General features: G+C 47.1%; 3 protein-coding genes across 9 annotated transcripts; 2 read left to right on the top strand and 1 right to left on the bottom strand.

The window, feature by feature from the left end:
* Positions 1-2,189: 2,189 nt before the first annotated feature.
* polr2d (RNA polymerase II subunit D) lies at positions 2,190-9,941 on the top strand. 2 transcript variants are annotated; one of them, XM_080890202.1, is made up of 5 exons: positions 2,190-2,447; positions 4,933-5,113; positions 5,188-5,283; positions 6,438-6,517; positions 9,644-9,941. In XM_080890202.1, exons 1-4 carry the CDS (start codon positions 2,369-2,371, stop codon positions 6,478-6,480), a joined length of 399 nt encoding a protein of 132 aa, XP_080746328.1. In that variant the 5' UTR covers positions 2,190-2,368; the 3' UTR covers positions 6,481-6,517; positions 9,644-9,941. The 2 variants fall into 2 exon arrangements, with proteins under 2 accessions (XP_080746328.1, XP_080746327.1); XM_080890201.1 differs by lacking the exon at positions 6,438-6,517 and having other exon boundaries at positions 2,194-2,447.
* Positions 9,942-10,082: 141 nt separating this feature from the next.
* Positions 10,083-12,152, bottom strand: LOC308401789 (dual specificity protein phosphatase 14). Its single transcript, XM_080890200.1, has 3 exons — positions 12,012-12,152; positions 10,486-10,802; positions 10,083-10,410 (listed from the first exon to the last, which is right to left on the bottom strand). The coding sequence occupies exons 2-3, from the start codon at positions 10,794-10,796 to the stop codon at positions 10,197-10,199; spliced, it is 525 nt and encodes a 174-aa protein (XP_080746326.1). The 5' UTR covers positions 10,797-10,802; positions 12,012-12,152; the 3' UTR covers positions 10,083-10,196.
* On the top strand, positions 10,809-17,134 carry LOC308401777 (uncharacterized protein). Of its 6 annotated transcripts, none has more exons than XM_080890181.1 (5): positions 10,809-11,982; positions 12,995-13,581; positions 13,735-13,811; positions 14,256-14,507; positions 14,609-17,121. In XM_080890181.1, exons 2-5 carry the CDS (start codon positions 13,035-13,037, stop codon positions 14,864-14,866), a joined length of 1,134 nt encoding a protein of 377 aa, XP_080746307.1. In that variant the 5' UTR covers positions 10,809-11,982; positions 12,995-13,034; the 3' UTR covers positions 14,867-17,121. The 6 variants fall into 6 exon arrangements, with proteins under 6 accessions (XP_080746307.1, XP_080746311.1, XP_080746309.1 ...); XM_080890185.1 differs by lacking the exon at positions 10,809-11,982 and adding an exon at positions 12,149-12,252 and having other exon boundaries at positions 14,609-17,128; XM_080890183.1 differs by lacking the exon at positions 10,809-11,982 and adding an exon at positions 12,527-12,665 and having other exon boundaries at positions 14,609-17,127.
* Positions 17,135-22,395: the final 5,261 nt, after the last annotated feature.

Here is a 22,395-nt window from a genome sequence, read left to right as displayed (position 1 = left end):
TAAAGTAATGGGATTACTTTCTTAGAGAAGTGATCAGTAATTAGTAACTAATTACTATTTTCAAGTAACTTGACCAACACTGCTCATCACATGACCCAAGGTGTGAAAAGGGTGTGTCGTCATCAGCAGGTGACACCACTCAAAGACCCTGCCCCCTATCATGTGACCTACTGAGATCAACTGACCCAAGGTGTGAGTGGGCGTTAAGACGACCAGATTACAGATGGCCGACAGTTGGTGTGGTAAGCCCCGCCCTCTGTTCAAAGATGGTCGTTCACAGTGGACATAGATGCTTCTTTCACTCCTCTTTCAAACCGTCTGTCTTCTCTGTCCAACATGTGAACACTGGCATCCTCAAAGAGTGACCTTTGACCTTTAGATGCAGGTGAACAGCCAGCTGCGTCTGAATTGATTTCATGAGTCTTTTACTTACTCCCAAAGTATTAAATACTTTGACACCCAGTTAAAGTAAATCCACTTGGCATCTTTCTTGGCCTTCAAACAACAATTCTGACGACTAAAGATCCAAATGGGACAGGAAAAAAATAAAAAAATAAAAAAAATAAAAAATTATTTAAAAAAGCATCTTAAGCACTTTGGCAAAATTCACTTTCATGTATCATCTGTTTCATAATGTCTAATAAGCATCATACAGTTAAGCATAATCACTACATGACAGAAGCACAAGCTTCATCTCTTTTAATAAACACAGTACACATAAAATCAGTGAGATGTTAGAACACTTTTATTATTATTTTAGTAAACAATCAAAGCCTACAACAGACAGCTGCTGGGGTTTGGAGGAGAACTGAACAAATATTTCAAATAAAATCTGATCATTTTTGGAGCAGCTTTCAGGATCTCCACGTATTAACATGCTGTTTTTAATGGATAGCATTAACAACCTGCTAGCTGCAAATAATCATGTGCAGTTCCACATGATTATTAACAGACAGAAAGAAAACATATTACTGATACAGAAATAGTTTTCTATACGAGATCGCTGCAAAAAGTGCAGCCTTACCTAATGTCCACCTACTGTTACTCATTTATATTAAGATTTAAACATCTAGTTGGTGTTGGTGTGGAGAGTAACCTTCAGTAACAGTAATGAATCACACAGCAATAGGACATTCATGTAGTTATAAAAAGCATGATAATAGATTAAGTAATCCAAAGTATTCAGTTACAAATACATTACAAAATACATTTTGGGGCATGTATTCTGTAATCTGTAGTGGAATACATTTAAATGTACCCTTCCCAACACTGGGAATCACTTGTCACTTGATATTCGTACTTCAGAGTCCATACAGTGTTTCAAATCTCGCCTTGAAACTCACGTTTTTTACACTGGCTTGATGAAACTCAATGTTCAGTTTGAGCACCATCAGGCTTGTTTTGTGTTTGTTTTGTTTTTATGTTAAATATGTTGCGTTTGCCTTATATCATGTGTTATTTTTCTATTTTCTCTTGTTCATGAACTACTTGTGAAGCACTTTGTGCTGTAGAAATAAAATTGATAGCTGATATTATGAAGTGGCTGTTTGGTTTCTCCAGGTCTGAGCTCTCGTCGCTGTACTGCACAGCTACACTAGGTTGTTGACTTTGTGGCCGGTGTGCTTGGAGAAGCCTCTCCTGAGTTTCTGTGATACCCAGGACCTCCCTACTGTGAGGTCACAGCCGTCACGTTACGCCATTTTGAGTCATACTGATGCTGCGTGTGTTTTATTGTGGTACAGCGCCACTGCCTTCAGGCGTTGGTGGTATAGTGGTTAGCATAGCTGCCTTCCAAGCAGTTGACCCGGGTTCGATTCCCGGCCAACGCAGTCTCCCTTTTACGACCGCTGAGACAGATTCTGTTCTGTTTCTTTTTGTCGGGGTTCAGCGGCTTCCGGCACTCATGTAACAAAATAATCTTATTTAAACTGCTTGAAACTATTCTCTGACACTCAGTGCGAAGCTGCCGCTCCCGTCCGCAGGAGGGCGCTGCTAGCAGAGACTGTTACTTTGAAAGAATCCCTGCCAGACAGGAAAATGAACTGTCGACCTGATTCTCTAATTTTATGTAATTTTTTTTTATATTGTCATCTCTTTGGCACAAACTGCACCCTCCTTCTGTTTTTCATAATGTTCTTTAATGTCGTCACAAAGAGCGGAAGTGACTGTGGGCGCCCCGGAAGTAGTTCTCGCTGTTTTCTTGCGGTCCGGAGCGGCGGCGCTGCTTTCTACCCCCCGACCGTTCTCCCCGGGATTTCCCCCCCGACCTGCGCTTTGTTGCCGAGCTGCCAGGCTTGACCGGACAGCTGTGTCTCACCCTCCGGGCGGCTTCACACTCCCCGGCCGGTAGCCGGGACTGCTCCTCGACATGGCGGCTGGAGGCGGCGCGGCTCCTCCGCATGTTGGTGATATTGAAGAGGACGCTTCTCAGCTGCTCTTTCCTAAAGGTGAGTACCTGCAGCGCGGGCGGTCCGTGGGTGCACGCGGGTACACAGACCGCGCTGCTGTCTGTGGGTTCGGCTGAAGGTTGAAAGCCTCTCTGAGCCAGTGCTGCCAACTTAACGACTTTGTCGCTATATTTAGCGAGTTTTCAGACCCCTTAGCGACTTTTTTCTAAAAAAACATCGCTAAAAAAAGACGTGAAAGCGCTTATCGCTTTTACTCTCAACAAGCAGCGGGTGCTGTAACGCAGTCAGTTCTTCTTTTACTCTTATGCTGTTTTGTGGATCACAAGTAGGGTTGCCAACCGTCCCTTAAAAAACGGAATCGTCCCGTATTTAGAAACAAAAGTACACGTCCCGTATTGAGCTAATAAGGGACGCACTTTGTCCCGTAATACAGTGAGAATCAAAAGTAGTCTATAAATGTTAATGGAATTAACGCTTTGTTTGAAAACATAATTCCCAGCCCCTCTCCTGCTTTGTGACCAATGAGCTGACAGCACACTTATGACAATTCGAGTATGACAATTCAGATTACCGCTCATCTCATTGGTCGAGGAAAGGTCGCTTGCGGAGAAAATACCGGAAGACAACAGATGACCACAACAAGAAGCATGGCCAACAGGGAAACAAACGCCGACTCTGCGGTGCAAGTCTCGGATGACAGTACACCTAAAGCTGGGCAGACACTGTGCGATTTTTTCAGTCACGTTATTCAGCTCCTGCTCAAACTGCACGATTGACTCGCAGGGGTTAGAAGTTCATAGGTCACGATGCAAGTCTCACACTATACGGCCCGATGCTCTGATGCGACCTGAGTGCTCACACTGTGCCTCCATAACATGAAGGTTATAACAGAAAATCTGTCGCTCTCTCTGTCTTTCACTCACACAGACACACCACCACATCAACTTTGCTAAATTGCTAATGAAAAACATGATCGGGCAGCTGTGATTGAGCAGCAGTGTAGATCCAACTATTTTCACGGTTGTTGTGGTCGTGATAATTTTGTGATGCCACATCGAAAAGGCTCGGATGAGCTTTCCAAAGTTCTACAAGTTGTGCCTCCATCGCTTGTGTCCAGATCACACGCTGCACAGCCGTGCTGCTCCATCTTTTTCACCAACGTTTACGTTTGCGCGTGAGCAGTGTGAGCGGCTGTGGTGAGACCCTCACGAGCGATTGATGATCGGGAGCTGGTCGTGAGGTGTTAATCACTTCTCGTTACCCCACGTATACTACACGACGCACGATGAAGGCCAAAATCGGTCCGATCACTCAAAATGGGTCTAAAACCGCACAGTGTGAGCCCAGCGTTAGAGCAGCAATGTTTGTTCGCTCAGAGAAAGGGAAGAATGGGAAAAGGAAAACACCTGGCTGGAAAACGTTAATATGGGCATGTGCAGTGAATATCAGCGCTATGTGGCCAGAAGTGTGATAATATAATTTATTTTGTGTAATAAACAACTGCAAGGATAGATGATTACAACAAATAGATGACTAATACATAAAAGTAATACATAGATGAATAATGATGATGAGTTATGATGCGTAATCATGGAAACAAGCGGGTTTACAAACAGGAGCAGCTGATTAGCATTAGAAAAGCTGAAATAATACCTCAACTGAAGCCAATTGTACTAAATGCACTAAATGTGCACTGTTACAAGAATATTTTTCGTTCTATTGTTTTCTATTATTTTAAGTTAAGTAGGACAGAGTGCTTTTAAAGAAAGATTTACTTATATTCTCAAAAGTTAAGCATGACAGGCTTCTGTTTAAGAAAGAGACCTGTTTTACTGTGTTAATGTTGTCATTTTGAGCTAAAAATAAATGGCTAAATGATCATTTGTTTCACATGTGTTCATATCACAAAGAATAGAATATGCATCTGCTTAAATCAACTTCAAGTCAAATGGTTAAAAAAATAATTTCACACACAAAAAAAGAGCTAGAAAATTCACCACACTGGGAAGGGTGAAGACAACTGGGTCGCCCGGCCCTGGCCACGAGGTGTCCCTTATTTATTTTTCAGGGAGTTGGCAACCCTAATCACAAGGTTTAAAACTACTTATAAACACACACACACAGTAACTCCACCAGAGTGCCTATTTCGGGTCACTTTTGCCGGTCCAAGCCCGGGTAAAGGAGCAGGGTTGGAATTGTGAGATTAAAAAAAAACAATAATTGCTAAAAGAAATTTAATTTGTAGTTCTAAATAAACTCTAAATGCATTTAGGACGTTTTTTTACTCACTTTATGTCTCTTCCACGATGTTATTTCTCTCTCTAACAACGTAGGTTACAATTACATTAGCATGACCAATTATGCAAATTAGGTGATAGAATAGCCTTTATAGAATAGCCTTGATGACATCATTTAGCGACTTTTAGCACAACCAATAGCGATTTTCCTTACTGAGTTGGCAACACTGCTCTGAGCCTGCGTGCTGAGTGATTGACAGATGTTAACCCCTCCTCCTCCCCCTCAGAGTTCGAGAACGCGGAGACGCTGCTGAACTCGGAGGTCCACATGTTGCTGGAGCACAGAAAGCAGCAGAACGAGAGCGCCGAGGACGAGCAGGAGCTGTCCGAGGTCTTCATGAAGACCCTCAACTACACGGCCCGTTTCAGCCGCTTCAAGAACCGCGAGACCATCACGGCCGTGCGCAGGTACGCCCCCGCCCCGGCTCCTACCCAGGTCTGAGGCGATCCGGTTCTGACCCCTGTCATCTTTCTGTCTTCAGCCTCCTGCTGCAGAAGAAGCTCCACAAGTTCGAGCTCGCCAGTTTGGCCAACCTGTGTCCAGAAGCCGCAGAGGAGGCCAAAGCCCTGATCCCCAGGTAAGTCAGATCCACGTCACAGCAGGAACTTCACAATAAAAGCCTCTGACAGCTGCAGTGTTGAGGTACAGGAGCTGCTCCACAGTTCATAACTAGCAGAGTTAAACACATAGGCAGGTTCAATTCAGTTCAGTTGTATTTATACAGCACCAAATCACAGCAACAGTTCCCTGAAGACACTTTATACTGTAAGGTCGACCCTACAATAATACATACAGCGAAAAACCCAACAATCATATGACCCCCTATGAGCAGCACTTTGGCGACAGTGGGAAGGAAAAACTCCCTTTTAACAGGAAGAAACCTCCAGGCTCAGGGAGGGGCGGGGCCATCTGCTGTGACCGGTTGGATGCGGCAGGTGGAAACATTTGGTGTCACGGCCTTTTATGTTCCAAACACCAAAAAGGCCGTACTTAACAAAACTAGGTCAGTATATTCTTACAACTTTAAAGAAAGAACTAAAATGAATACAAACTGCATTTTATAAACATTCAACAAAAATGGCCACAACATATGGAATCCAGAAACCACACCTGTGGGTGGGTGATCACAGCATGAGTGGGGTTGGTAAGAATTCCTTGCGTGTGTCTGTAGGAAGTCGTTGCACACAGACCATTTACTCTGTAGCTGAGGGGCGTGGTCACATGACCATCACATGGATGGTGTCGCTACCTGATCCGTACTGGAAACCCGATCGGTATCACGCATGCACAAATCTTACGTCACTTTCTCTCTTTGCCAACACTGTGACAGTTAATATGATACGGTTAGCGCCCAGTTAGCTCCTAGCATTTCTCGACAGCTCTGCCTCTTTTTCGGACATTTAAACAATGGACACCTCCGGTTACAAACAAATTCATGCTTTTCTCCTCAGAGAGCGTCCCCTGATTGAACAACAGCGCCGTAAAATAAGAAGAATGGCGCCTAATGACAGAGTTAATAATACAGACTTTATAATATGTCACGTGAAGATTCAGCAGCCAGATGAAGTGTTTACTGGCAATTGACAGTGATAGCGGACATCATCATCACTTTTCCAACAATCCTCTCCTCACAGACGAGCATAAACACACTCGATTATCACTAAATCAAATTTAACACACGTTTGTAATGACGCTAATTCAGTTTACAATAGGGTTCATTCGCTCCGTCAGCAGGTGGCGGTATCCTCGTACACTGGGAGTAAACTGCCATTAAACGAACAGAAGAAGAAGAAAACATCTGCACATGCGCGGTAAGCATCGGGGAGTCCTGATCCGTAACTATCTTTTTATTTTTCGTTTTTGTCTACATTGTATTGAATGTTTCATTATTGCAAAAGTTTTAAGAGATACTTATTGTTAACATCTCAACAGATACTCTGACCTGTAACTATCGTGAAATGAAGTAGACGCCTTTCACACATGCGTGGTACCGATCGGGTTTCCAGTACGGATCGGGTAGTGACAAATGGGACCGTTCTGATTAAGCCCATGGAACAACAACCAGTTAGGCGAGGGCACGGAGAGTGATGCGTTTCCTGCCGTTCCACCATTACATACACGGGTCGTGTTTCCTCCACAGGCGGGAAGTGTTGCCTGTTCACACTTCTGATTTAATGACCGTGTCTGTCTAACCCTGAATCTGAACGATTCAGATGAAAAATAAAAGATCACTGAAAAGCAGGTGGAGGTGGAGGCACAGGCTCATCCTGATTGGCTGTGCAAGTCAGCTGGGTGAGACAGTTGGCTTTAGTCTGAGCCCACAGGATGAACCTGTGACCACCTCCCCAGTTTTTTATATCAGTTTATGACTGAAATAATGATTTTTGGCACAGTGGAACAGCTTCATGAGACAAATCTGAACTTTATTGTACAGAATCTGGACAACAGAGCACTGCGTGTGACGCTGCACTCACACGGGCCACGTAAAACACTTCATAAAAACAGACCTGACCAGCCCTGCAGCTTTATTTTGAAAGTTCATTTCAATTTTATTTATATAGCGCCAAATCACAACAACAGTCACCTCAAGGAGCTTTATAGGGGCGGGGCCATCTGCTGTGATTGGTTGGGGTGAGAGAAGGAAGACAGGATAAAGACATGCTGTGGAAGAGAGACAGAGGTTAATAACAGATATGATTCAATGCAGAGAGGTCTGTTAACACATAGTGAGTGAGAAAGGTGACTGGAAAGGAAAAACTCAGTGCATCATGGGAATCCTACGTCTATTGCAGAATAGCAAAGCTACGTTCACACTGCAGGCGAAAGCACATCAAATCTGACTTTTTTCACCCTTTGCGACCCGTATCCAATCATGGTAATATTTTCAAATCCAATCTGGGTCACTTTTGAATGTGGTACTGAATCCGATACTTACCTACAGTGGATGCTAAAGTATTCGCCCCCTTGAACTTTTCCACATTTTGTCACATTACAGCCACAAACATGAATCAGTTTTATTGGACTTCCAGGTGAAAGACAACACAAAGTGGTGTACACGTGAGAAGTGGAACCAAAATCAGACATGATCCCAAACATGTTTTACAAATAAATAACTGCAAAGTGGGGTGTGTGTAATTATTCAGCTCTGAGTCAATACTTTGTAGAACCAGCTGCAGTTCCAGCTGCCAGTCTTTCAGGGTCTGTCTCTACCAGCTTTGCACATCTACAGACTGAAATCTTTGCTCATTCTTCTTTGAAACAGCTCCAGCTCAGTCAGATTAGATGGACACCGTTTGTGAACAGCAGTTTTCAGATCTTGCCACAGATTCTGGATTGGATTTAGATCTGGACTTTGACTGGGCCAGTCTAACACATGGATATGTTTTGTTTTAAACCATCCCATTGTTGCTCTGGCTTTATGTTCAGGGTCGTTTTCCTGCTGGAAGCTGAACCTCCGCCCCAGTCTCAAGTCTTTTGCAGACTCCAAGAGGTTTTCTTCCAAGACTGCCCTGTATTTGGCTCCATCCATCTTCCCATCAACTCTGACCAGCTTCCCTGTCCCTGCTGAAGAGAAGCCCCCCAGAGCACGATGCTGCCACCACCATATCTGACAGTGGGGATGGTGTGTTCAGAGTGATGTGCAGCGTTTTGCATGTTGGTCTCATCTGACCAGAGCACCTTCTTCCACATGTTTGCTGTGTCCCCCACATGGCTTGTGGCAAACTGCAAACAGGACTTCTTATGGTTTCTGTTAACAATGGCTTTCTTCTTGCCACTCTGCCATAAAGGCCAACGTTGTGCAGTGCACGACTAATAGTTGTCCTATGGACAGATTCCCCACCTGAGCTGTAGATCTCTGCAGCTCGTCCAGAGTCACCATGGGCCTCTTGGCTGCATTTCTGATCACCGCTCTCCTTGTTCGGCCTGTGAGTTTAGGAGGACGGCCTTGTCTTGGTAGGTTTACAGTTGTGCCATACTCCTTCCATTTCTGAATGATGGCTTGAACAGTGCTGCGTGGGATGTTCAAGGCTTGGGAAACCTTTGTGTAGCCTAAGCCTGCTTTAAATGTCTCAGTAACTTTATCCCTGACCTGTCTGCTGTGTTCTTTGGACTTCATGGTGTTGTTGCTCCCAATGTTCTCTTAGACAACCTCTAAGGCGTCACAGAGCAGCTGTATCTGATAGACTCCATGCGACGATGTGTTGCACTGCATGAGGCAAATGGTGGTCACACCAGATACTGACCGGTTCTGGGTCCCCAGACCCCCAATAGCGCAAAAAACTGCACATTCCAGGGTGGCCTTTTGTTGTGGGCAGTCTGAGGTACACCTGTGCACTACTCATGATGTCAGATCAGCATCCTGATGTGGCACACCTGTGAGGTGGGATGGATTATCTCAATATAGCAGATGTGCCCACTACCACACATTTGGACTGATTTGTGACCACTGTTTGGGAGGGATGGTTATATTGTGTATCTGGAATGAATTTTAGGTCTCTACGTCCATCCCATGGGGAATGGGAGCAGTAACAAAGGTGTTGCGTTTATATTTTTGTTGAGTGTATTTCTCCAGGCTAAATGATGATCCTCTAAATCTGTGACTCTCCAGATTACGAGTCGTCTGCTTTAGGCTACGTGTTTGAGAATTCTACCACGGAGTCAGGTACACAGCTGCAGAGAGATTCAGTTTCCTGTCCAGAGCTGGTCCTGGTTCAGTTCTGCAGATACTTCAGAGCAGAACCGGCAGCAGCAGGTGGCGTCAGTGATCTGTGACGGTGCTGTGTTTCCATGACGACACCTGTGTGTGTGTGTGTGTGTGTGTGTGTGTGTGTGTGTGTGTGTGTGTGTGTGTGTGTGTGTGTGTGTGTGTGTGTGTGTGTGTGTGTGTGTGTGTGGTTGTTCGGTTGCTGTGTCAATAAAGGTTTCTGTGTTTTCAGCTTGGAGGGTCGCTTCGAGGACGAGGAGCTGCAGCAGATCCTCGATGACATCCAGACCAAGAGAAGCTTCCAGTACTGAGACCTCAGCCCCCCACACACACAGCCCCGCCCCCGGACTAATGTGGTCAATCTGCTGTCCTGATAAAACTTTTTCTTACTCGTTGTTTTCACGCGTTTCTTGCACATGCTCAGTTCAGCTTGATTGCAGGGTTGTGTGCAGCATCTGACCTGAACTGTTGCTGATGCTTTTTTTTGTTTGTTTTGGGTTTTTTTTTTAAATAAAGGTTTGATTGAACCAGTTGCTCAGTCATGTGACTTTTTCATTTGTACCATAAAATTACAAGTAAATAACCGTCTGGCACCATAACACACTGCAGAAAACAGATGATTTCAGCGGCATTTAAACCACAACCAATCACAGAGCAGCACTCTGAGGCCCAGAGAACAGGAGAAATATGCACAGGTTTATAAGCTCCTCCCAACAACAGGAAGAGCACGTGGAAGCAGTTCCTCAGAGCGCTTCACACCGAAAACGCTGCAGAGCCAGCCAGCATCAGACATTCAGGCAGTGCACCGCTGCAGCGTCCGAGTCCTCCAGAGCTTCAGGAAGGACGCCGCCTGGTGTCCTCGCCATCCTCACCGTGTTCCTACCAAACAGGGTCCTCTCCAAGTCTATCAGCTGCCTCCAGAAACCAGCGTTGGGTCGAATAAATGGTCGCTGCTCCAGAACAAGTTGGTGAGCTCGACGGAGGCTGAGACCCTGAGACCTGAAGCACAGAGACCAGAACCACATCAGAGTACAGAACCTGACTGTCAAAGTGAGACTAAAGCACTGTGGCTACCTCATGAGGTAGGCCATGATCAGCGCAGAGGACCGGCTTCTGCCGGCGGTGCAGTGGACCAGAGTTGCCCCCGTTTGGTTCTGGTTGATCCGTTCAGTTACCAGGTCGAAGTACTCTCTGAGGGGGGCATGAGGCTGGTCTTGGACGGGGACGTGGAGCACCTGCAGACCATCCAGTTGCGGGTAGGAAATGTCCTCGAGCCCACTGGCGTTGACGATGAGAGTGACATTTCTGCTGGTCAACACGCTGGTGTTCAGAGCCGAGTCCAGATCAGTGAGGAAGAGGCCGGCAGAGACCCGAGAGACCCGCATGATCCGCTGCAGGAGGACACATCACAGCGGTTCAACACAAACTGAGGTCTAACAGAACAAGGACTCAAAGAGCAGGAGCTCGCCACTTCCTGTCAAATTCTCTTCAGTGAGGCCAGCAGCGGTTCAGCCAACCACACAGAACCAAAGACAGTTAGCGGGCTCTGACCAGACTGGAGACAGTACCAGTATTATTACTTCCAGGCTGGATGACTGTAATTCATTATTATCAGGATGTCCAAAAAACTCCCTGAAAAGCCTTCAGCTGATCCAAAATGCTGCAGCAAGAGTCCTGACAGGGACTAGAAAGAGACCATATCAGTATCATTAGAGCACTTTCTTCCTGTTAAAAGGGAGTTTTTCCTTCCCACTGTCACCAAAGTGCTGCTCATGGGGGTCAAATGATGGTTGGGTTTTTCTCTGGATCTATTGTTGTAGGGTCTACCTTACAATGTAAAGCGAGTCTAACAGCAGTTAACTCCTCAATCACGATGTCATAAGTCACTGGACACTGTGAACATCCACGGTCACCACTTCATGCATAATGGACCTTCCAAGCTATATAGTTTATGTCTTCCGTATTTCCAACTATATCCATAATCACATACTGTGTATGCTACCATTGTATATAGTGTATTATCTTACTTTTTTCCATTGATTGTACTTAATTGTATTTTTGTATTTCCTTCATATATCTGTACCTGAGCTGAGGTGACGCAAAAATTTCCCTGTTGTGGGATCAAAGTCTTATCTTATCTCTCTTGAGGCGACTGTTGTTGTGATTTGGCGCTGTATAAATAAAGTTGAATTGAATCAGCATATTAAAATGCATGGTTGGTATTTTTATGCATCACTGTTTTTCACTATTGTACACAAACAAGAGCAAAGCGTTTTGTCAGAAGTGGATTCGAAGCCACGCCTCCAGGTGAGACTGCGACCTGCACACAGGTGGGCTGACGGCAGCTCGTCCTTCGTACACAGTGATAGTGATGATGAAGAGTGTTCAGCGTCTACTGTGGCTGTATTAACAAAGTCCAAACCCGAGTTTCCGGTTGTTATTGATACGATTCATTGATGATCCCCCAGATTATTGGGAGCCGGCTGAGCTGAAACATGCCGGGACAATGAGTCAGCGAAGCTTTAAATAGACTCGGTTTCGTTTCTGCTCTCAGACCGACAGCAGAGACAGGTAAGGTACATTCTGACACTTTCACTCACCTGGCAGTTAGATAAGGAGCCAGCCCGCTGGTTTACAGCTTAATGAACGTAGAACAGACAGGCCGAGGTCTGGAAACACGAACTAACCTCGCCGTGTGCTTTCAGAGGAGCCGGAGCGGCTTCAACCAGACTCTATTCAAAATTCATTCACTTTAGGGCCTCCTTCCGTTTCTGTGTTTCCCTGTTTCAAGAGATCAAGCTATTTCCCATAAGACGAGGACCCTAAGAACACATTATAAAAGTAAGTAAAATTGTATTAAGACAAGGACCACAGAGTGCTTCACAACAAAATAACAGCGCATAAAAACTAAAAAATAAGAGCTTTTAGTTGTTTCTTGAAAGACGCTGCTCCAGCCAGAGAATCCCCCGCCGCCCCGCCCTCTCCTCCCTGTGCTGCAAGCAGCAGGCGCACCTCGCAAACGGAGGGCGCCCTTACTCCCAGCAAATGGGCGACAGAAAACCGATCGGTGCCTGTGACATTCCCAGTATTCGCTGGCTGATGTCGGGGCAGCAGGATTTTTTTGCCGATGCCTGTGATGCCGCCCCGGGCAACCGCCCGTTAAAGTTGGCCTGATTATTTGGAAGGATTTCCCTGAAAATCGATGAACGCTGCCTTCGTGAGGTCAGGGCCGAAAACCAGAGCGGCTACTCCCCGTGAGTCTCAAACGCCTCCCGGTGAGCCTGCGTCCACCGGAGCGCCGAGCTCCGTGTTTCTACACAAATCTGAACGGAGTCTGGCGGCAGGAGTGTATGTGCTTGGGGACGGGTCGGGAGATCACGTGGTTTGTTTCGGCTGTTTGAACCGGATGTGTGGCGAAACATCTGACTCTTCAAAATAAAAGCCTCGGTCGACTCTGTCAAGTTAAAAATCTGTTATTACCCGTTTGATTCGATATTCATTTCGTTTCGTGATTTTATTTCATCTGATCACGTTTATTGCTTCCTGGATTCAGACTCTTCTGCTTTTCATTCCTTTCCTGCAGTTTCTCTTCTGGTCCCCTTTTGGATCAAGACCCAACAAGAATGCGGAACCACCACACCAAGCAGACTTCCACAGGTACTGGCACGGCTCAGAAACCAGTCCTCCCTCAGGTCAGATACCACCCCTCCATCCAGACTCCAGAAGGCATCACTGGAACCAGAACCTCCAGTAAAACCAGACCCGGTGCTGCGCGCCCCCTTCAGACTGGGACTGACTCCCAGGCAGATCCAGGAAACAGCGGCGCCCAAAAAGCTGCCTCGGCTGCGAGACCTCCTCCTGAAGGAGGACAGAAACGGGCACAGAAACCTGTGAAGGAGGTGGTTGCTGCTGATCCAGATGCTCCCCAGAAACCTTCCCCAGCAGCCCCTCCCAAACCCGAGCAGGTGCCCCTGGATGTGGGTGTCCGTCTGGACCGGTGTGTGGTGGAGGAGGTGGAAGTCTTGACCCGCGGACAGAGAAACAACCCAGACTGGTTCGCTTGGAGGAAGAACCGGATCACGGCCTCGGTGGCACACAGCATCGCTCGCTCCGGCTTTGTTAACGGCAAGAGCAAAACTCCGCCCACCTCCTACCTGGCTGCTGTCACAGGTAGGCCACACCTTCTACCACCTGGTACCCTGACTCCATATAAATGTATCTTTTAGCAGCTTCACCAGGACGTCTGCTGGTGTGAGTTTTATTGTAACAAGTGCAGGATCCCGAGAGGTCAGCCATTAACTGGTTACCTGACTGTCTCGACAGGTGAGGGGCCCAGAGTCCAGACCAGAGCCATGAGCTGGGGGGTCCACATGGAGGCTGAGGTCATCCGCAGGTACCAGGTGTGTTTCAGCGTCTTTGTAACACTCCGCCATCTCACAAACACGGCCAGCAGGATATATGGGCATTATGAGCGCTCTGAGTTAAAGTTTAATTTAACAAGTCAAAGAAGCGCAGTATCACGAGGAAAAGACTAAAAAGTGCGACGCCTGACAGGTAAAATACAAATAAATGACTAATTACTAATTATTATGGTAATGGTCAACAGTGAACAGAGAAAATAATGGTTTTAAACCAGTGACGTGAAAGAAAGATGTGTATAAAATAATAAGAAAACCAGAATCAGTGAAAAATATCAGAAAACGCACAAAATATGTGAGAAAATCGCAATGATCACAAGAACGTTACAAACTGGGGACGAGGAGGAGGTCCTTCACTGCTGTTTTCTACACACTAAACTTTATTGAACATTTGCTGATGATGTCACTGATTACATCACCCCACAGAGGCTGAAGTCCTCGGCGTTGGGCCAGCAGGTCTGCGTTCGGGACTGTGGCTTGTTCGTCGACCCCCGGAGGCCCTGGTTGGCTGCCAGTCCTGACGGCATCGTGACGGACAGACGAAGCGGCCAATGGCTGCTCTGTCTGGAGGTGAAGTGTCCCTACAAGCACAGACACAGGCGGGTGGAGGACGCCTGCAGGGAGGACCCCGCCTTCTGTCTGCAGCTGCATGAGGAGGCCACACGGGAGCGCGGCGGGGTAGCAAACACACATCATCCTCTTCCTCCTCCTCTCTGATTCTTCCTCCTCCTCCTCTTCCTCCGCCTCTTCCTCTCTGATTTCGTGTCCTCCTCCTCCAGATTCCAGTGTACCGCCTGAAGACCTCCCACAGCTACTACACTCAGATCCAGTGTCAGCTGGCGGTGACGGGGCTGCGGGAGGCCGACCTCGTGGTCTTCACCCTGAAGGAAACGGCTGTGGTCCTGGTGACCTTTGACCCCGAGCTGTGGGAGGAGACAGTGTCCAAACTGGAGGTGTTTTACAGGGACGCTGTGCTGCCTCACGTCAGGCAGAAGATGCAGCAGCGTGCAGCAGCCGCTGGGACGCCGGAGCCGTAGAGGTCCAGGGCTCGCAAAATCTTTTTTTTGCCAGTCTTTTTTCCCAGTCGGGCTACCAAAATCTATCTCTGCCCTGTCCGTCGGGCTATTGTAGGAAAAATATATGTCAATGCTTCTGCATTCTTTCAGAAATGTAGCTGGGTAATTATGTCATTGGCATCGGTGAGCCACTGTCAATATGTGACATATTGAAGTCGCGTTTGAATTTGCGCTTGTTTTTTGCTTTCACTTTGCAATCGTGCGAACTGTGTATAGAGAGCGACAGCACTGATCTGTGAGTGATGATAATTTGTGCACCAATTCCTCTGACATCGTCTTATTAATCGTTAGCTTACTATGCAAACATGACAAGTGAAATCTCCCGCAGCTTAAACATGTGAGAGGTTGATCGCGCAGAGAATCGCTGAGCTTATGTGAGTGCGTGTGTAAAAGCATTTCAGTTCTGCTGAGCCAAATAAGACAGGTCAGGGTGAAGAAGTGACAGCCAAAGAAAAGCTTACCACAAAACGGAGAAGTTAAGACAAATCAGACTATAAGGCAAAAAGAAAGTGCAGCTTTATGGTTTCATGGACAAAAGAATTTCTGTGGCTGCAATATGACGAGCTAAATAACCAGGGCTGCACATAAGTGGTCCGCAGGTGCGCATTCGCTGTCAAAATAAAAAACACGCACAAGATAAGAAGTTGCAACGTGTGTTTGGGTACATACGATTTTCTGGAGGAGGACAGACTCTTAAAGTTTAGAACTCTTAAAGATGTCGAAGAAGCTCCTTTAAGCAATTACTGTGATGTTCCTCCACCTCCAAAGAAATGTCAGAAGGAGTTCGAACCACAAAAGAAGCGCGTATTCTCGGACAAGTGGTTGCAGGAGGTGAGCTGGCTTCAAACAAATGATGAACGCACAGAGATGTGGTGCAGAATGTGCCGTGAAAATCCCACTCTAGGACAAAAACACTGCCTTTATATGGACGCAAACACGCGCTGCAACTTCTTATCTGCTGCGCGTCTTTTATTTTGACAGCGAATGCGCACATGCAGACCACTTATGTGCACCCGTGTAAATAACATAATGTTCTGCCGGGTGTGTTGTTGGTTTTCCCTCGATTTCTGAGTCGACAAGCGCCTTTGTTACTGGGACCAGTCATTTTAAGAAAGGCCCCCATTAGAAACGCATTATTGCTCAGTCTGCAATATCTTTCCCAGAACAAACACCAATTGCAAACTAAAAATAAACCTGAAAATCAGTTTAGAGCAGCTACTATGTTGCAAAGAGTGAACTACCACTGGCACAATGTAGCAGTCTGTGCAAACTTCACAAAGCAAACGGCCTCGATCTTGGTTCCACTCGCCTCTTACCGTGACTTCAGTGGAAATTTCAAAGTCAGGATCTGACACAGACGGATTCATGTCATACACAGTTCTTACAAGTTCATAGAAATTTCTGTTCAATTAGAACCAAGTATTTGAGTTGATGATTGTAATTTCTATACAATGTTGTAATTTGTGTTTTAACTATTTTTTGATTAATGTTTTGTTTCCTTTGCAATATTATACTTTAAAGTATAATATTGTAACGGAAACAAAACATCAATCAAAAAATTGCTCTTTTTTTATTCGGGCTACTTAAATTTATTTTGGGCTACCAAAAACTGAAGAGTCCCTGCCCGAAGGGCTACCGGGGATTTTAAAATTTTGCGAGCCCTGAGGTCGCTACCTGCGGGAAGAGCTTTGTGGCCCGAAGCGTGTGGGGTTTACCCGCAGTCACGGCAGGTGGCATTCTGCTGACAGACGCTGTCTTTAATCATGTGATCGCCACATATTTGGTTCATGCCGTCATCATCAAAGCATGCTGGGAGAAAGATGTCTCGCCCGGCAACCTTCCTGTTTGACCGCGATGAGTCATCATGTGGAACCTGAGTGAGCTCCACCCGCTCTTCATTTTGATAAACTGGAGTCACATGACCTCCGCCCTGCAGGTTGTTAAAGTTGTGACCTCGTAGCAAAAAGAAAATGACTGATGGTATGAAACCACAAAAGATCTGCTGATAGAGCAGCTGTGCAACAGCGCCCTCTGCAGGCCTGTTTTTCATTGAGTTGAAGTGTAATGACCCCACAGGTGCCGGCTCCTGGCCCACTGTGGAACTGTGTGTTTTACTGGTGAGCGGACGGCGGTTTTAGTTTCCTGTTAATAAAAAATCTTTTTTTGAAAGCCAGCTTTGTCTCCACGCTCGTTGTTGCTACGCCGCACCTCCCGGACTCCTGTTGGAGCAGCACGACGAACCCCTCAGTCCACACGCACCAGTAGCGGTCTTAGATACGGGCGACACGGGCGGTTGCCCGGGGCGGCATCACAGGCATCGGCAAAAAAAAAAAAAAAGTTGCTCGTACTCCTGCTGCCCCGACATCAGCCAGCGAATCCTGGGAATGTCAGAGGCACCGATCGGTTTTCTGTCGCCCATTTGCTGGGAGTAAGGGCGCCCTCCGTTTGCAAGGTGCGCCTGCTGCTTGCAGCACAGGGAGGAGAGGGCGGGGCGGCGGGGGATTCTCTGGCTGGCTGGAGCAGCGTCTAATAATCAACTTAAAAATAAAAACAAAACAACAAACACGAAAACACCAGACATCATGATGCAGACTTATAATTTGCACCGATGTTTTTTTGAAATTCTGTACACGAGAAGTGAGCGAGAGCCCTCGGTGCGCCTGCGCGGTGCTGAAGTCAAAGTAAACTTTGTCATCTCCGCTACAGACAGTCCAGCATAGAGACAGACGAGACGACGAGGCTGCAGTTACAGAGGTGCAAGGAAACAAACAAATATAAGAAGAGTAAGAAAATAAATCTACACTTTAGGACTCGGGGTAAAGGATCAATAACAATTTAAAATTTACAGTTTGATGATTTAAAGTCTCACACACAACCCGTCGAAAGGGGCGGGGCCAGCTGCTTCCAAATAGAGCACATTTCATTTATAATGCTGTAAATCCAAGCCCATCATGGATTCATGATTTGAATCCTGGGTCGTGTGAAATGCACCTTAGACAAAGTGAATCTGTGAACTAAGGTGTAGGTCTGTTAGGTTATGTTGTGGTGATCCTCAGGTTGGGGGATGGGTGTTCATACTGGAGTGCAAAATTAAAACCAATGTAAGATGGACAAGAAACGTTCAAAGCCATCAGGTGCTCAGTTTAGAAAAAAGAGAAAAGAAGAGGAGGAGAAACGAGCAAAAGATGCAGGTAAGCAGACGTGTGATTGGATAATGGCAGCTCATCCTGAACCAATCAGAGTCAGAATACTTTATTAATCTCTAAGGAAATGATGTGAGTTACAGTTGCTGCAAGAAGAAATGGTAAAAACAGCAACAGTAACAGACTAAACTCCAAACAATACATTATGTTACAGATTTTAATATTAATGAGTCCTTGTCAGTTGTTGATTTGTCCTGTTCTCATTGTGTGACGTGTTTGGTAGCTGTTTGTATACACTCTCTCTTCATATGTGTGCGTGTTTCTCTGGTGAAATTCAGTGTGGTTCTGACAACAATGTTAACGTACAATCCTTAATATGTTGCGTGTGTGTGTGTGTGGGGGGGGGAGTGTTCGCCAGGGCGCCAAACGGGCTAGGACCGCCACTGACACGCACACATGCTGGGCGGGGTCCGGGTGGTGGTTTAGGGCAGTCAAGCTGTCACTGTTGGATTCTAGGATATGTTTAATCATAAAAATGTTTTATTAATTTACTTCTATAAATTCTTCTGTGCTTCAAAGAATTTGACCCATTGTTGTGGCAGGATGACGGAAGGTTCTGGAATGTAGTGAACCATCTGCAAAAGCCATGAGGCTAAACCTCAGCCATACTGCGCCAAATTAATACTATTATTTCTGTGATTATTAATTATCATATTTAATGACATCATTTGTCACAGAAAAGAAACAGTATAGGTGAAATAAAGCCATTAAAAACACTCCTGTATAAAATAAACCCATCAGAGAAAGTAAAGAAACCAAACATCAGATCTCACTGGGAGAAACGAAGCTGGGTGACGTGATCGGGAGGAAACGGTGCCACATCGTTTGACTCACACAGAGTTCAACGATACCCCAAAGATCAACATCAAAGTGAGTCCACTGAGCTGAAATTTCCCTGCAGCAACTCAGCAGCTGTCCTGAGGGATCTCCTCCCACATCTGGACCTGGGCATCAGGACGAGGTGCAGACATTGTGTCCCCGAAGACTAAGGTCACTGGTGTCAGTTCCTTGGAGAAAACAGGTCCAAATATGTCTGCAGCAGCTCTGCTGTGCACATGTGGTCACGTTACCGTGAGCTGGGGTGGAGGGGACACTTATAGGCAAGACATGAAACTGTGGAAGAGACTGCGATGTTTAAGGAGCAGGTGGAGAGAAACCTGATGTCTGGAGGTGCAGCAGTTGGTGTACAGGGAGAAGAGCAGAGGAGAAAGAACACAGCCCTGAGGGGAGCCGGTGCTGATGGTCCGGGAGTCCGAGACATTCTTTCCCAGCCTCACATGCTGCTTCCTGTCCGTCAGGAAGTCAGTGATCCACCGGCAGATGGGATCAGGCACATTCATCTGGGAAAGCTTGTCTCGGAGATGGTCTGGAAGGATGGTGTTGAAGGCAGAGCTGAAGTCCACAAACAGGATCCTGGCGTAGGTTCCTGGGGAGTCCAGATGCTGCAGGATGAAGTGTAGGGCCATGTTGATGGCGTCATCTACAGACCTGTTGGCTCTGTATGCAAACTGCAGGGGGTCCAGGAGGGGGGCCGTGAGGGTCTTGAGATGGGAGAGAACTAGGCGCTCAAAAGACTTCATGACCACAGATGTCAGAGCCACGGGTCTGTAGTCATTTAGTCCAGTGATCCTAGGTTTCTTGGGGACAGGGATTATGGTAGAGGACTTGAAGCAGGCAGGCACATGACATGCCTGCAGTGAGGAGTTGAAAATGCCAGAAAACACTGGGGCCAGCTCGTTTGCACAGTGTCTGAGGGTGGCAGGAGACACGCCGTCTGGGCCGGGAGCTTTCCGAGCATTCAGACTCCTAAACTGCTTCCTCACATCTGCTTCATGAATATGAAGAGTTGTGGTGGGAGGAGGTGGTGTGAAATCCTCTTTTGTGTGGGGTGAGGAGGGGGGTGTTGCAGGTGAAGTGATTGAAGGTGGTGATGGCTCTATGTAGGGGGGAGAGGTGGGGGAATTAGTGTCCAAAGTGTCTCTATTGTTGGGGCCGTTGGAGGTGTGAAGGCTGCCTGATGGCTCGTCAAAACGGCAGTAGAAGTCGTTAAGGGTGTTGGCTAAGAGCAAGTCGTCAGTGGAGTGGGGGGTTTTAGGCTTGTAGTTTGTGATATTCCTAAAACCTTTCCACACAGAGGCCGAGTCATTCTCTGAGATCTGCTGCTGCATCTTCTCAGAGTGCTGATGTTTAGCAATGTCCACTTCTTTAGTGAACCTGTACTTGGCCTCTCTGTAGCAGTCCCTGTCTCCGCTTCTGAACGCCTTTCTCTTTTCCAGCCACAGCTTTTTGAGTTTAGGAGTAAACCAGGGTTTGTCATTGTTATAACTCACCCTGGTGCGTGATGGCACAATGCTGTCCTCACAGAAGTGGATATAGGAGGTGACAGTGTCCGTAAACTTGTCCAAGCTGTTAGAAGCAGCCTTCAGTGTGTCCCAGTCTGTAGACTCCAAACACGTGCGAAGCTCCTCCACAGCCTCGTTGCTCCACAGTTTTTTAGTCCTCACGACAGGTTTGGAGAGCTTCAGCCTCTGTCTGTACGCGGGGATTAGGTGGATCATGACGTGGTCAGAAAGTCCGAGTGAAGCGCGGGGCACTGCGCGATAGGCCCCGCTGATCGTGCTGTAACAGTGGTCCAATGTCCTCTCCTCTCTGGTCGGGCATTTAATATACTGCTTATATTTCGGAAGCTCATGGCTCAGATTGGCTTTGTTAAAGTCCCCAAGAGCAATGATGAGAGAGTCCGGGAATGTCCGCTCCGTGTGGAGAATCTGCTCCGCGAGTGCGCACTGAGCTGCCTGCGCATCTGCGTCTGGCGGGATGTAAACAGCGGCCAGGATGAATGAAGCAAACTCCCGCGGAGAATAAAACGGTTTGCAGTGGATAAAAAGATATTCCAGAGAGGAAGAGCAGTGCTGAGCAATCACTGTCACATCTGTGCACCAGCCACTATTGATGTAGAAGCAGAGACCTCCACCTTTGGACTTACCGGAGAGAGCGGCCTGCCGGTCCGCGCGCAGCAGATGAAAGCCCTCCAGCTTGAGCGCGCAGTCTGGGATGTTCTCACTGAGCCACGACTCCGTAAAACATAAGACACAGGAGGAGGCAAAGTCTCTGTTCATGCTTCTCATCAGGGCCAGTTCGTTCAAACAATAACTTGCAGCCCGTCGACAGCCATGTTACCAGGAAACAGCAAGACAAACAAGCCCAACAGTACACATAAGAATAGCCCCCTGTAACAACTCAATCTACAACAGTCATATCACTTAACATATGTAACATGAACAATTTTTTTTTTTTTTTAACTACTGAGCAGGGCAGCGATCCGCCTACACCCCGACTCAATTAGGACATAATAGCCTAGTGACTGACCCAGTCACCAAACATGTCCGGCGCCCGCTGCACACGCTGTGGTCTGGAACGGGGTGTGGACCTGAAGGAAGGGTGCTGTTCTGGTCCTTCAGCCCCATCCACGTAAGGCTGAACAGGGCTGGCTGGCAACCCGCTACCATCTCCTAGAGCAGGTGGCGGAGAGCCAGTTCTCAGGGAAGCACCAGTATCTGGTTGATCTGCCCCGGCTGGGGCCTCCCACAAGTCGAAGGGACCGAAATCAATGTCAGAATCGCTTTCGTCGAGCGCTGGAGGAGGCACCTCGATGGGTGCTGCCTGGTCGGAGTCTTGGAAGACCCAGCTGTTGTCCAGCGGCGTTCTTGAGTGATAAGGCTTGAGTCTGTCGTGATGAACCACTTTAGCCTTTGCTCGGGGCCCCTTTTTAATGCAGTAGACTAAATCATCCAACAGGCCCACTACGAAGTAGGGGCCCTCATAGGAAGGCAGACACTTGCGAACCTTGTGCCGCACTCTCTTGGTCCCTTTGATCAGATGCCACACTGCAGCGCCGACTGGATACTGAACTTGGCAGATATTCTTATTGTACTGTTTCTTAGTGCGCTCAACAGATTTCCCGAGAGCCTCCCGTGCCAGTTGGTGGGAAAGCTCCAGCCTTTCCCTGAGTTGCACCACATACTGTGGTACAGTGCAGTTGGGGGTGTCGTCGGCCGGCAGGTCAATAGGCTCGGTTATCTCTCGGCCCAGAAGCATCATGTTTGGGGTCAATCCTGTGGAACTGTGCTTAGTTGCCCGATAAGCCATGACAGCATAGAGGATCATTATATCCCAATCCCAGTGGCAGCGCTCCGCGGTGGTGGCTAAGGCCTTCTGCAGGGTAGCATTAAAACGCTCTACATGGCCATCGGACTGTGGATGAAAGGGCGTGGTGCGTGTCTTTTT

Source organism: Rhamphochromis sp. 'chilingali' (genome assembly GCF_963969265.1).
Source record: "Rhamphochromis sp. 'chilingali' genome assembly, chromosome: 8".
In the NCBI taxonomy this organism is placed as follows: domain Eukaryota; kingdom Metazoa; phylum Chordata; class Actinopteri; order Cichliformes; family Cichlidae; genus Rhamphochromis; species Rhamphochromis sp. 'chilingali'.
Note: the sequence above shows the minus strand (reverse complement) of the source record. Positions and strands in the feature narration are given on the sequence as shown.